Genomic DNA, 11,108 nt, shown 5'->3' with positions numbered 1-11,108 from the left:
CCACCATATTCATCATCTATCTTCTGATCAGAGAATGATCTCGAAAACGCTTGCGCGAGCTCCACAGCCGATGTAAGTTTTCCGTAGCGTACCCCGGCCGCTTGAGTAGATACTGGTTTAGTATTCACTGCAGGCTTACGCCAGGTCTCGGGTGAAGGCTGCCTCTCCTTTGCTGGCTGCTGCTGCTGCCTTTCAGTTTCCCGCCATTTCGCCAGTTCCTCCTCTGCATATCAACTCTCTCGTTGTCAACGTGATGATTCCTCTCAAGTTTTCTTCCACCTCTCTGATCAACAGGATGATTCTCGACTTTCTCACCATGGGGAAGAGCTGCTTGGATGACAACTTTTCCAGTCCTCGGAACATTATGTTTGGCCCTTCGGGTAACAGTAACGACATGCTAATATTAAAGTTTCGGCAAATTGGTGAACAAATCCGTAAAGAGAAACGCAAAATGTCCTAGAATGCATTAAATACAGGAAATTAATACCTCTCAAGATGTTGAACTGGCTCATGATTGCTGTCGTCGATCCCTCTCTCCTTCAGAACCTGAGAAGTGAACCAGCAATAAATTCCTCCTCTTTCCATTGCGCATAAGACCGTGATACACATCTACAGAGCAACACTAAGTCAAAGTTGAGAAACATGCTGACCCTTCCTTCTCGATGTGCCCTTCCAATAGTTCGATGAGATGCGAACGTGGCTTTAAATTAGGCTTTGGACGATCCACTGTTTGGTTCCAACTCTCACTACCAGCTAGACCGGGTTTTGAAGTATACACACGGCCATGTGCATTGTTACCGATTCCAGCATGAGTAAGGACAGGTTCACTCTGCCGGTGGTGCCCCTATTTTAAGAAATTATCATAATTAGCAGTAGACTAAATTACACGAAAGCTAACTTCAATTCTATGGCCTACAAACAGTACCTGCTTAGGTTCAACAACAGGTGATTTTGGACCATCTAATGGCTTGGTCCGAGGTTGTAACCTCAACTTGGGTCATTCAGATGCTTCCAGCAGCGCTGGCGGTGATGACAGCAATTCATAACCACCGAGTTTTCCATCTGAATGAGTCGACCGAACTCTTTCACCATGGACCAAATAATTAAGACTATGGTTCCTCTCATAGTTGGGTAACTCCTTTCTACCACCACCGTGAATTCCTTCGCCAATATTCAATCCCTTTTCTACACTCCTTGCCAATGTTACATCCGAATACTCCCTACCACCGGCAAAACTCATTCTGCTGTACATCTTATCACCATAACCCTGGGAGGGCAAACCATTTTCCACTTCCGAATGTTTACTAAATTTGATATCTTTCTGAGCTTGAAGGGACTGCTTTGACTGCCATCGACCCGAAGAAACCTTTTCAAGAGCACTAGCATGAGCCAACTTTGAGGCGGCAGTTTGCTCAGACCATGCCGATTGTACAGGCTCCAGAGCACTTAATGTCGCATCCTTCCGAGATGTCCAAGCATTAGGGTACAATCCCAAAGCAGCCTGCCCAGCGTTCAAACCCGAAGTCTGAGAACCCAAGCCAATATGTGCAGCTTCAGATACTCTAACAGAGTATGAATCCCCCCCCCTCCAGTTGACAGCGGAGACACCGGTGTCGATCCATGCCGACCTGAAACCCTACCCGAATAAGCAGACTCCAGCTTGAGCTCCACATGTCTAGAATCACTAAGTTCTACGCGGAGCAGAAACCCCATCTAAGGGCGTCCTTTCGTCCTCGTCAAAATTTCGACCGATATGCACTGAATTGGACAGAAATGGGGTCTTATTCAGATATTTAAATTGTGGTCGTATTGCGTTTATCGTGATTGCGGACATAACGGATGTTATCGGGGTCACTACGAGTATCACGAACATGTTTTTTTTTAAATTTGTATAATTTATTATAAAATATAATAATTATAATTATAATTATAAAAAATCATCTTTAATGATTTTTGGAGAGTTTTCTAACACATATAAACTTCTATTAATACGTGAACATAATTTTTAAAAATTGAGTTCAACGCGGAGTAAGAATTGCACAAAGTTTTCAATACAACAATCGGATGTTACTAAAGAAATAAATATTTATTGAAATCTTAAAACCATAAAAGAACAAATTAACCTATAAAATTACCCATTATTTATATACAAGAAACATGAAGATAAAATTAAAATTTAGAAATATAAACAATCTATTACTTCTATTATCGATAATATAATAAAAATAATAAGCATTACTAATAATGAAAAAAGCTTATTGCATAGAATAATAGATTATAAAAATTATTTAAAATATAAATAAAATAAAAAAATTATTAACTCCTCAAATTCCTTCTTTTTCTCAAAATTTTGCATGTTACATCAAAAGAAAAACAAGAAAGAAACAATTAAAGCAAGAAACAAGATGATCGTATACTTATTTTAAGTTAATTTTTTTTTTGAATGATTGAATCCTTGTTCTTGACTTGGTTTATCAGGAAGAAGAAAAGGCAATAATGATCCGTTATCACCGCGATCGGCCATTAGCCGTTAAATTGTGGTCGTTATCGATCAAGTTATGATTGCTATTGGTGTGAATCTGATTCACACCGTTATTTTAGACAATAACAACAACGGACAGCACCGCAACCGCGATATAACGGCCATTATACCGCGACGCTGCTGCTATTTGAATCCCTAATCTTATTATCCAAATGCCTAGTTGCTGGAGACGAACTGGGCCGAGCACGATGATCTGCCCTGCCCATGGAGTATATGAGTATATTTCTTGTTCGATATCGCGATGCAATCCGAAGATATCGCACACATTGTCTCTACACACATGGAACTAATGGGTTTGTATTCTTTGAAAGGACCTAAAACAGTTTGTAGAGAGCTGAATGTTAAGAAAGATGAGTTAAGCGAAATTATAAAGACAAATCCTCTGAAATGGTTCACTCTGGCTTCTAAATCCGAGGTCCAATGCGATATGCAGGTAGCTCGGAAACACCCGAGTACTTATCTAGAGAAAACAGCATTCTTACGGAGATTAGGTTATCTCGAAAACTCGGACGAGATGTTGAAAGCATTGAAGCAGTTCCGAGGTAGAGGGGATCAATTGCAGGAGATATTCGATTGCTTGGTAAACGCGAGTTTGGACAGCAACGTCGTCATGAACCTAATCAAACATGCTCCGACGGTGCTTAACCAGTCGAAGGAAGTACTGGAGAAGAAAATAGATTGCTTAAAGAATTCATTAGGATACCCGCTCGAATCGGTCCAGCATATTTATGTTACGACGTGGAAAGAATTAATCAAAGATTTTCGATGTACGTGTGGCTAAGGGAGAGAGGAGCAGCCAAGGCGATGTTGTCGTTGAGCACGATCCTTGCGTGTTCCGACGCACGGTTCGTGAAGTGTTTCGTAGAAGTCCATCCTGAAGGTCCAGCCACACAAGCAGCTACTCAGGGTTTTACTTCAAAAATTCAGTTAAAACCAAGCCACACAAGGTCATGAAAAGGGTTAAAAGAGTTATGAATCAGTTGAGATCTTCTAATGCAATCCAACTTCTCAAGACCACTACTGACATTTTAATGGTTTCTTAAGCTTTAATCTCACGAATACACCCACATTTCTTCATAATTTCCGGAGCTTATACGGTCTGCGGTCTTTTAACTAAGACGACGAAGACGAAGTCGATCCGTTGCGGTTAAAGTCGGCCTTGTCTTTGTTAAATGCTTTCTGAACATCCTCCTTCAGCTCCCTGAAACGCGAGCTCTTTAACTTCTGCTCCTCCAGAGAGCCGCGCTCGAGGTAAAACAAATCGGGAAGGTCGTCTTCCATGAACTTGTCTAGCACTTCCGAGCAATGCGGGAAATAACGCCGGCCCATTTCGACTGTCGGAAACAACAATCACATCATTTAAACCAACAGTGGCACCAAAAAACATGCGGGGTTATATAAAATGTTCCATCACCTGTTTTCATAAGGGCCTCCATCCTTGCAAAAAGTCTCTTCTTCTGCATCACGGGCGTCTCATTCAAGTCCACCCGACTTAAGTTCCCATTCGAATTCAAACCCTTTGATGAGAGGCCGGAAAACTCTGAGGTTCTTTCAGCATGTGCTATGTCCATGGCAAGTTTTGCTTCACTCGGGAAAAGTAACCTCGCGAACGCGACTGCAATGGGCAACATTACTTGGAGATGATTTTGTTAAGAAAACAAACTCACAACCAATCATATGCAGCTTTTAAGTGCAAGGATGAATGCAAATGAGCAGAACTATACATTAAATCGAATCATAAAGAGAAAATGTTACCATGAACGAGTCGATTGAAAAGCCAACTAAGCAAAACCCGAAACCCGGCTTGTACAAAGTATTTCATTGCATCATACATTCTCAATTAACAATGAGTCTTTCAGCTCAGAAAATGAACCAAAACGTAGTTAGCAATTAGTCTGCAATCTTAGCCATATGCATACTGGGGAATGGATCCAACTCCAATTCTTCCATGAACACACTCAAACTATGTGGCTTATTAACACTTATAATCTCCTAAACACTATTCTGACATGGTCGATACTATTCGCAGAAACTCGAGACGGCATATAAAGATATATTACAAGCTAGAGTGTAGATAAAGAGCCAAGGGAAATCCCTGCATAGAGTAATACCTCGGTTCTCTAGGTACAGAAGTTGCATGTGCATGTCATCGGCCAATGTATGCAACGTCATGGAAACATCTCCAGCCATCGGATTTCTCCTCATTTCCCTCTCTAAAACGTCGATGCATATCCGATCTTTATTCGTTTCCTTTCCCTGCTCTGTTTTCGCGTGATAATCCTTCGGTCTCGTCGACCTCTGGCAGATGTTAAAAGCGCTCCGTCCATCCCACGTCAGTTCCGAAGCCAATGCCCCCTTCGCTAGAAACGACATTATCACCGACGGTTCTTTCCGCATTGCAGCCACGTGAAGAACGGTATAACCACAAGAATTCCGTTGATTGACATCGGCCAGGCCCAGGGCGAGGATCTCGGAAACGATCTTGGGATCACAATACGCAGCTGCGTAATGGAGGGCAGCGGCATCATCCAAAGTTATGTCCGACTCCCTTAAAAGTAGTTTAACGAGTTCGAAATCGTCCGATTCCAACGCTTTGTGTATTCTCCGGATTCTTTTCTCTCTGGTAGGATCGACAACAGCTGCCTCCTCATCTTCCCCTTCAGGTGGAGGCTTGCAGCGGAGAATCCGAATACTCTCCGCAACCTCGTAGGGAAGCTCGTTCTCGATGGAGATGCTATTGAGATCCGACCTCGTCACCCTATCGACACATTGCGAAACAAGCTGGCTACACTGGCAATGGAAAGCAACCTCAAGTATCGGAATAATATCCTCTACCAGAGCCTTATCAACAAAATTAAGAAGCCGTCGCTGCAAATATACATATAATAAATGAAATTAATAAAATTAATATACATTCTTTCACCTTAACCACAGAAAAAAGGATTGATCAAATTCTATTGCGTTGACTTGTAATGATCATTTATCAAAAAATAACTAAAATTAACTTTACAGACCTGAAAAAGTGAAACCATCTCAGGCACTTGAAACATCGACGATGCATACATCAACTCGACGGAAAAATTAATGGCGGGCAGACAAGCATCGTGTGCACAAGCAGTGTCAACACAAGTGGAAACCTCCATGGGAGAAGCCTTGAGCTTCCCTGTATACAAATAACTCAACAAGACCTGAAAAGCTTCAACCCCAATCTTGCCATAAGGCAAGAAATCGCTCATCTTGTAGCTCGGTTTCTTCTTCCCCGCATCTTCTTCTTCTTCCCCAGACCCATTCCCTTTCTTGAACAGTTCATTGAAGAACTTGCTTCGAACAGCTAGAATACATCTATGGACACCCACTGAAACACCTTCAACGACTACCTCTGCGTCGCTAAAAGGGGGGGAATCGTCTGAAATAAGGTGCTCTAAGCTTGAGCTAAGCTTGGTCAAGCTTACAACTTCGAGGTTTGCACAGGTTTCGGGAAGGGGAAGTGAAGGGATGTTGTGAGTGATTGAGCCATTTGAGAGATGAGACGATGAACTGAAGCTCAATGAAGATGATGGCTCGGACAAATTAGCCATTGAAATCTTAATCTAAGAACCCAAATGTTAAAAATTAAAACTTTGTCACGAAATCACATGACTGAAAGCAAATAAATAAAAAAACCAAACTTGCTTGAATTTCCAGGACCTCTTGACTATCATAACAAGGGAAGGAGAAGAAGAAAAACAAGGGTTTTTAGAAAAGACCAAGAATCACATCCCTGAAAAAGGAAAATCCCAATGAATATCAGTGTTATTTGACTTATAAAATGTAATAAAAAAAATGGAAACTTGGCAGATATCAAAGAGAGAGAATTTGATGGTTAATGAAGAGCCGAAGACTTGGGGGGACAAAGGAAGAAGGTCAATGGTGGATAATACTAATAATAATAATAATTAAAAATTAATTTTCCCTCTATTTTTTTATTTTTTTTCTAAAAAAAAAGAATTTATATATTTCGCTTTCGAAAGGGAGATGAAATGGTTTGGATGACTTCGAAGATGACGCGGTCAATCGGAGCTCGGTTCCACTGATGTCATGCATGACGTCATCCTTGTGAGGTGATTGGGGCTAACCGTCAATCATCAATAGTAAGGGTTGGTTGAGAGTTTTTTCTAGGGTAAATTACATATTTAGTCATTTGTTTATTCTTGCAGTTTCATTCTGGTCATTCAATATTCTTTATATCATTCCTAACGTTAGTTTCGTTTTGGTAATTCGTCATTAAAAATAGAGTAAACTACATATTTAGTCACCCAAGTATTTGTGCGGTTATATTTTTATCACTCAACTATTTTTTTAAAATCATATTTAATGTTATGTTTTGGCTTCATTTTGGTCATTCAACATTAAAAAAATTAATAATAATATTGACATATCACCACAAAATAATATCACATCATCATTGAAAACAAAATCTCACGTTAACAATTTTATTAATTTTTTGACCACAAATGATTTAAACCATTTAATGCCAAGATTAAGAAATACGAGTTGCATGATTTGATTTCAATTGAAGTTAAAAAATTCTACAACACGACAGATGTCTTCATTGCAAGCTAAAGTTTATGTGGGAAATATTGGTACTGAAGCACATTACATGTTGACCTTATCGAATACAAGCGACCTTCAGAAGATGTTTAAGGCTTACACACATATTAGTGGTAGGAACATCAAGTTAACTGTAACGTTTGATGAAGAATCATATTCAATAAGCAATGAATTAGTAACTCGGTTATCACAAGACTATGAGGATAAAAAGCCAGTTCTGCTACGTATTGCCCGTGAACGTCAGGATAGAGAGCGATAAACAACTCGTGTAGTTTGTTTTTTTATAATCTTTTTAAATTAGTATTAAAATAAAATTTATGTGAGAAAATGATGATTCCAAGTTGTTTATACATCAATCCGAACAACTAATTATCATAGTTCAAGGATAATTTAAAGAAATTAATAATTTAAAGTTGATTAATAATTTAAACAAATTTTTAAAAACTATAACATTATATTCGAATACTATTTTTTTAAATAAAAAAGAAAACGAAGTTTGATTAACTAAAAAAAGAAAATACAGTTCGAAGAAATGATGTTTATGTCCACTTGTACTGCGTTGTGGTGGACGATGAGTCCGAAGAGGATTTCTACGAATCAATCTATATTTGGGGGTATCATCATCACTCTGATCACCATCACCACCACCATTATCACCCTTATCTACATGGCCACTACCACCACTGCCACTAGGACTAAGACTGGTGTAGAGCATGCTCTGTGGCGGCATCTGCTCAACACTGTTGCATCTGAAGTCTGTTGCCAATGGTCGAACAGATGCACAAGAAGGTGACAAATAATATGGTTCAGTTGGTTCATGAAGGCAATGAGAATGGTTAAAGATCGCTAGATAGGAACGAAATGTGTCTGTGAAAAAAAATGTAGTCAATAGTACCATATACTAAAATGATGAGTTGATGAATGAGTCGCCATATGTTGAAATGTTGACTAAGTCGAGTGGGTGAATGTAGGTGTCGTCAACAATGTCTGATGCACTATAGGTGGCTATTGTGACGTTCGTAATTATGAGGGTTGAGTGTGTTTTCATTTACTCTGACTTGCACCACGTTGTGTCAGGAGACGTTGTGTCGCGGGATGTTGCATGGGCAGGCGATTTTGGAAACGTCTATAAATGTCTCGCGCTCACTCCTCCTTATTCGATATATGTGGTATCACATTTTGCTCATACCATAGAATGTAATAATCTCAAACAACGTGGGCCAAGATAGGTTTAGAAACGGGCTGCCTAATGAACCTCACCATCCACTATATCTCCCAATCCACATAATACACCTTCCAATTAACATTCGTCTTCCTTTGTCGCTTTAGGCAATGCAATGTCCAATCCAAGGTTGTTGGTGGTGGCGGAATCGTTTGGACACTACCAAATTGTCGCAACACGAGATCATCAAGATGCCACTCAATGATCTTATAGACTATCAACATGACCACTGACATCTAAATTTGCGAACTGTGACATATCTCATTTGTAGTACACGTTGTAATAGCACCTTCGCTGTACGACGTCCACACAAACTACAAAAATATTTTTTAAACTATGTTAGAAAAAATCGAATAAAAAATTGATATTTAATTTACAAATTAAAATTATAAAATTGATTACATCGTCTGTCGTCTTATCGATCGACAATCTAAAATGACACAGTTTTTGGTATATGGGTGTGAGTAAGTGTGATGGTTCACCTATCATTCAATAATTAAATACAATTATTTGTAAAACTAAAAAAAACATGTAGTAATAAACATATATAAACGTAGGTTATTTGTAATTACCTCAGAAGTAGAGGAAATTGTAATGGGGTCGGTTGTAAAGGAATTAATGATAAAAAGGGCATTCAAAACCAAGCCCACGATTGTAACAACATCAAATAGCCTCCAACTGCTTGTTTGTTCGGATTAACACCTTTACATATCTCACGGAACAAAAAGGCCAATATTATCGATTCCCAAATCATATTTTTAGAGGCCCGCAAATCGCATAGATGATACAACCACGTCAGATGCACTTTGTTTCGAGATTTACCAGGCATCAAGAACCCCCAATAACTTGTAAAATATGAGCACAAACAAATTGTTAAAAATGGTGCGAATACATTTAAAATTTATCGTAAAAAATTACAATAACATAAACTAAAACAAAATTTAAATATTATAAATAAATAAATTACAATAGATAAACATAGATTTGAATAATTACATGTTTAATTTATGAAGCAACACTGGCGGGAAGATGTGTAAAATTGTCCAAAAATTTAATGTAGATATTCCATCCATCCAAATCCTCCTCTATTGGAGTAACTCCGAGCAACTCTTCACACAAGACTCCCCAGTTCTCATGAGTCATATAGATAATAGGATTTTCATCAACAGGTAGCCCAAGATGGTATGCGACATCTTTAAGGGTAATAGTCTCCTCCTCACAAGGAAAATGAAATGTGTGTGTCTCCAGTCTCCATCGTTCAATCAACAAGTTTATCAATGGAAGATGCAACTTCGTATCACCAGTTATAGTTCCAATGTAACCAAAACAGGCTTTGTGCAAATATAGAATAATATTGTCATTAGGGGACAGGAAACAGTTGATAAAACTCATCAACAAACGTTCATATACCTTCAAATAAATAAATAATAATCTCTAAACAAATAAATAAACAAATAAATTTGAAATAAATAAATGAATTCGTGTTGAATAAATAAATATGTCCAAAATAAATAAATAAATTTGAAATAAATAAACAAATAAGTCCAAAATAAATAAATAAATAAATAAATAAACAAATAAATTTGAAATAAATCCATAATAAATTTGAAATAAAAAAATACCGTTGTATTTTCCCACCAGTAGATGGATACATGTGGAAGATCAGCTCTTAGTAGTCATGCCATAATAATATGAGAGAGAATATATGAGAGAGAGTTTTTTTTAATGAAGGTGTGAATAACTCATGTGGATGAAAGCCTATTTATAATGGTCCTTGCACTCTTTCCGAAGCGAGGGGTAAAAGGTAACTTGCGTTGTATGAAACACGAGGTATCAAGAATCTTTTTAAATTTTAAATCTCGAAAATTCTATGAACGATAATTTCGTAATATCTCGGGTACCTGGCGTTCTGAGAAACACGAGATACTAAATAAACATATTAAATTGGGTAATCTGAAAAGTGTATAGTACCTCGTATCCTACAAAATGTGAGACACATTCTCGAGCTGTATAGGACGCGAGGTAATCCTACTTGTGCAGTTTGAGAGGTATTTATCTAACAAATCTACTACGGAGGTTGCTGTTAAAAAATTAATAGGATTTTTAATATAACATTGTAATCTCTTTGCCTATGTAGTACAATTTTTTAATAATCTTTTATGATAACGTTATATAAGACTAAAATATAAGAAATGAGATTAATAAATTAAAACTTCATCAATTTTATTCAAAAATAAATAACATGTTTAGTATGTGTCGAAGATACATATTTATACGAGCACATGTCGGACGAATGAGGGTGGTAACGACACACGTATATATGTTTTGTATTTAATAACTCAATAAGTGCATGCTTAAAAGATTTTATTTAAACGTATATTTTTTAAAAATCATATACAACAATGAGAGATGTGAAGATATCATGACAAAAAATTATTGATTTTCTTGTCAATACAAGAATCAAAGACAATTGTTTTCTTATGAAATACTTAGGATCACAATATCTATAATTTTCTTTGATCATCGTATTAGTACGAATCTGATCATATTTAAGAATTATATTTGACAATTCAAAATATGCAAGTTTTTATCATGTTATTATAAATGTTTTTATACGAATTTTTTAAAGTGTTTAAATATAATATTTTAGACATTCACTCATTCGGTGATTGAATATAAGATCCATATATATGAGTCATCGTAATCATTGTCTAATTTGTGCTTGTGCAAATATGTATCTTTGACGCGCATTGT

The 11,108-nt window shown here is 37.5% G+C and overlaps 2 protein-coding genes and 1 pseudogene across 2 annotated transcripts; 1 reads left to right on the top strand and 2 right to left on the bottom strand.

The window, feature by feature from the left end:
* LOC120152517 lies at positions 1-2,748 on the bottom strand. The gene is made up of 4 exons (XM_039164721.1): positions 2,653-2,748; positions 1,035-1,636; positions 926-986; positions 1-844 (listed from the first exon to the last, which is right to left on the bottom strand). The coding sequence occupies exons 1-4, from the start codon at positions 2,746-2,748 to the stop codon at positions 623-625; spliced, it is 981 nt and encodes a 326-aa protein (XP_039020652.1). The 3' UTR covers positions 1-622.
* A 21-nt stretch (positions 2,749-2,769) lies between these two features.
* LOC120152515 lies at positions 2,770-3,496 on the top strand (annotated as a pseudogene).
* Positions 3,497-3,532: 36 nt separating this feature from the next.
* Positions 3,533-6,305, bottom strand: LOC120152567 (BTB/POZ domain and ankyrin repeat-containing protein NPR1-like). The gene is made up of 4 exons (XM_039164766.1): positions 5,557-6,305; positions 4,654-5,410; positions 3,957-4,157; positions 3,533-3,876 (listed from the first exon to the last, which is right to left on the bottom strand). Exons 1-4 carry the CDS (start codon positions 6,118-6,120, stop codon positions 3,656-3,658), a joined length of 1,743 nt encoding a protein of 580 aa, XP_039020697.1. The 5' UTR covers positions 6,121-6,305; the 3' UTR covers positions 3,533-3,655.
* Between the last annotated feature and the right edge of the window lie 4,803 nt (positions 6,306-11,108).

Source organism: Hibiscus syriacus, unplaced genomic scaffold (genome assembly GCF_006381635.1).
Source record: "Hibiscus syriacus cultivar Baekdansim isolate YM2019G1 unplaced genomic scaffold, ASM638163v2 tig00111092_pilon, whole genome shotgun sequence".
Taxonomy (NCBI): Eukaryota; Viridiplantae; Streptophyta; class Magnoliopsida; order Malvales; family Malvaceae; genus Hibiscus; species Hibiscus syriacus.
This window is presented reverse-complemented; position numbering and strand designations above follow the sequence as displayed.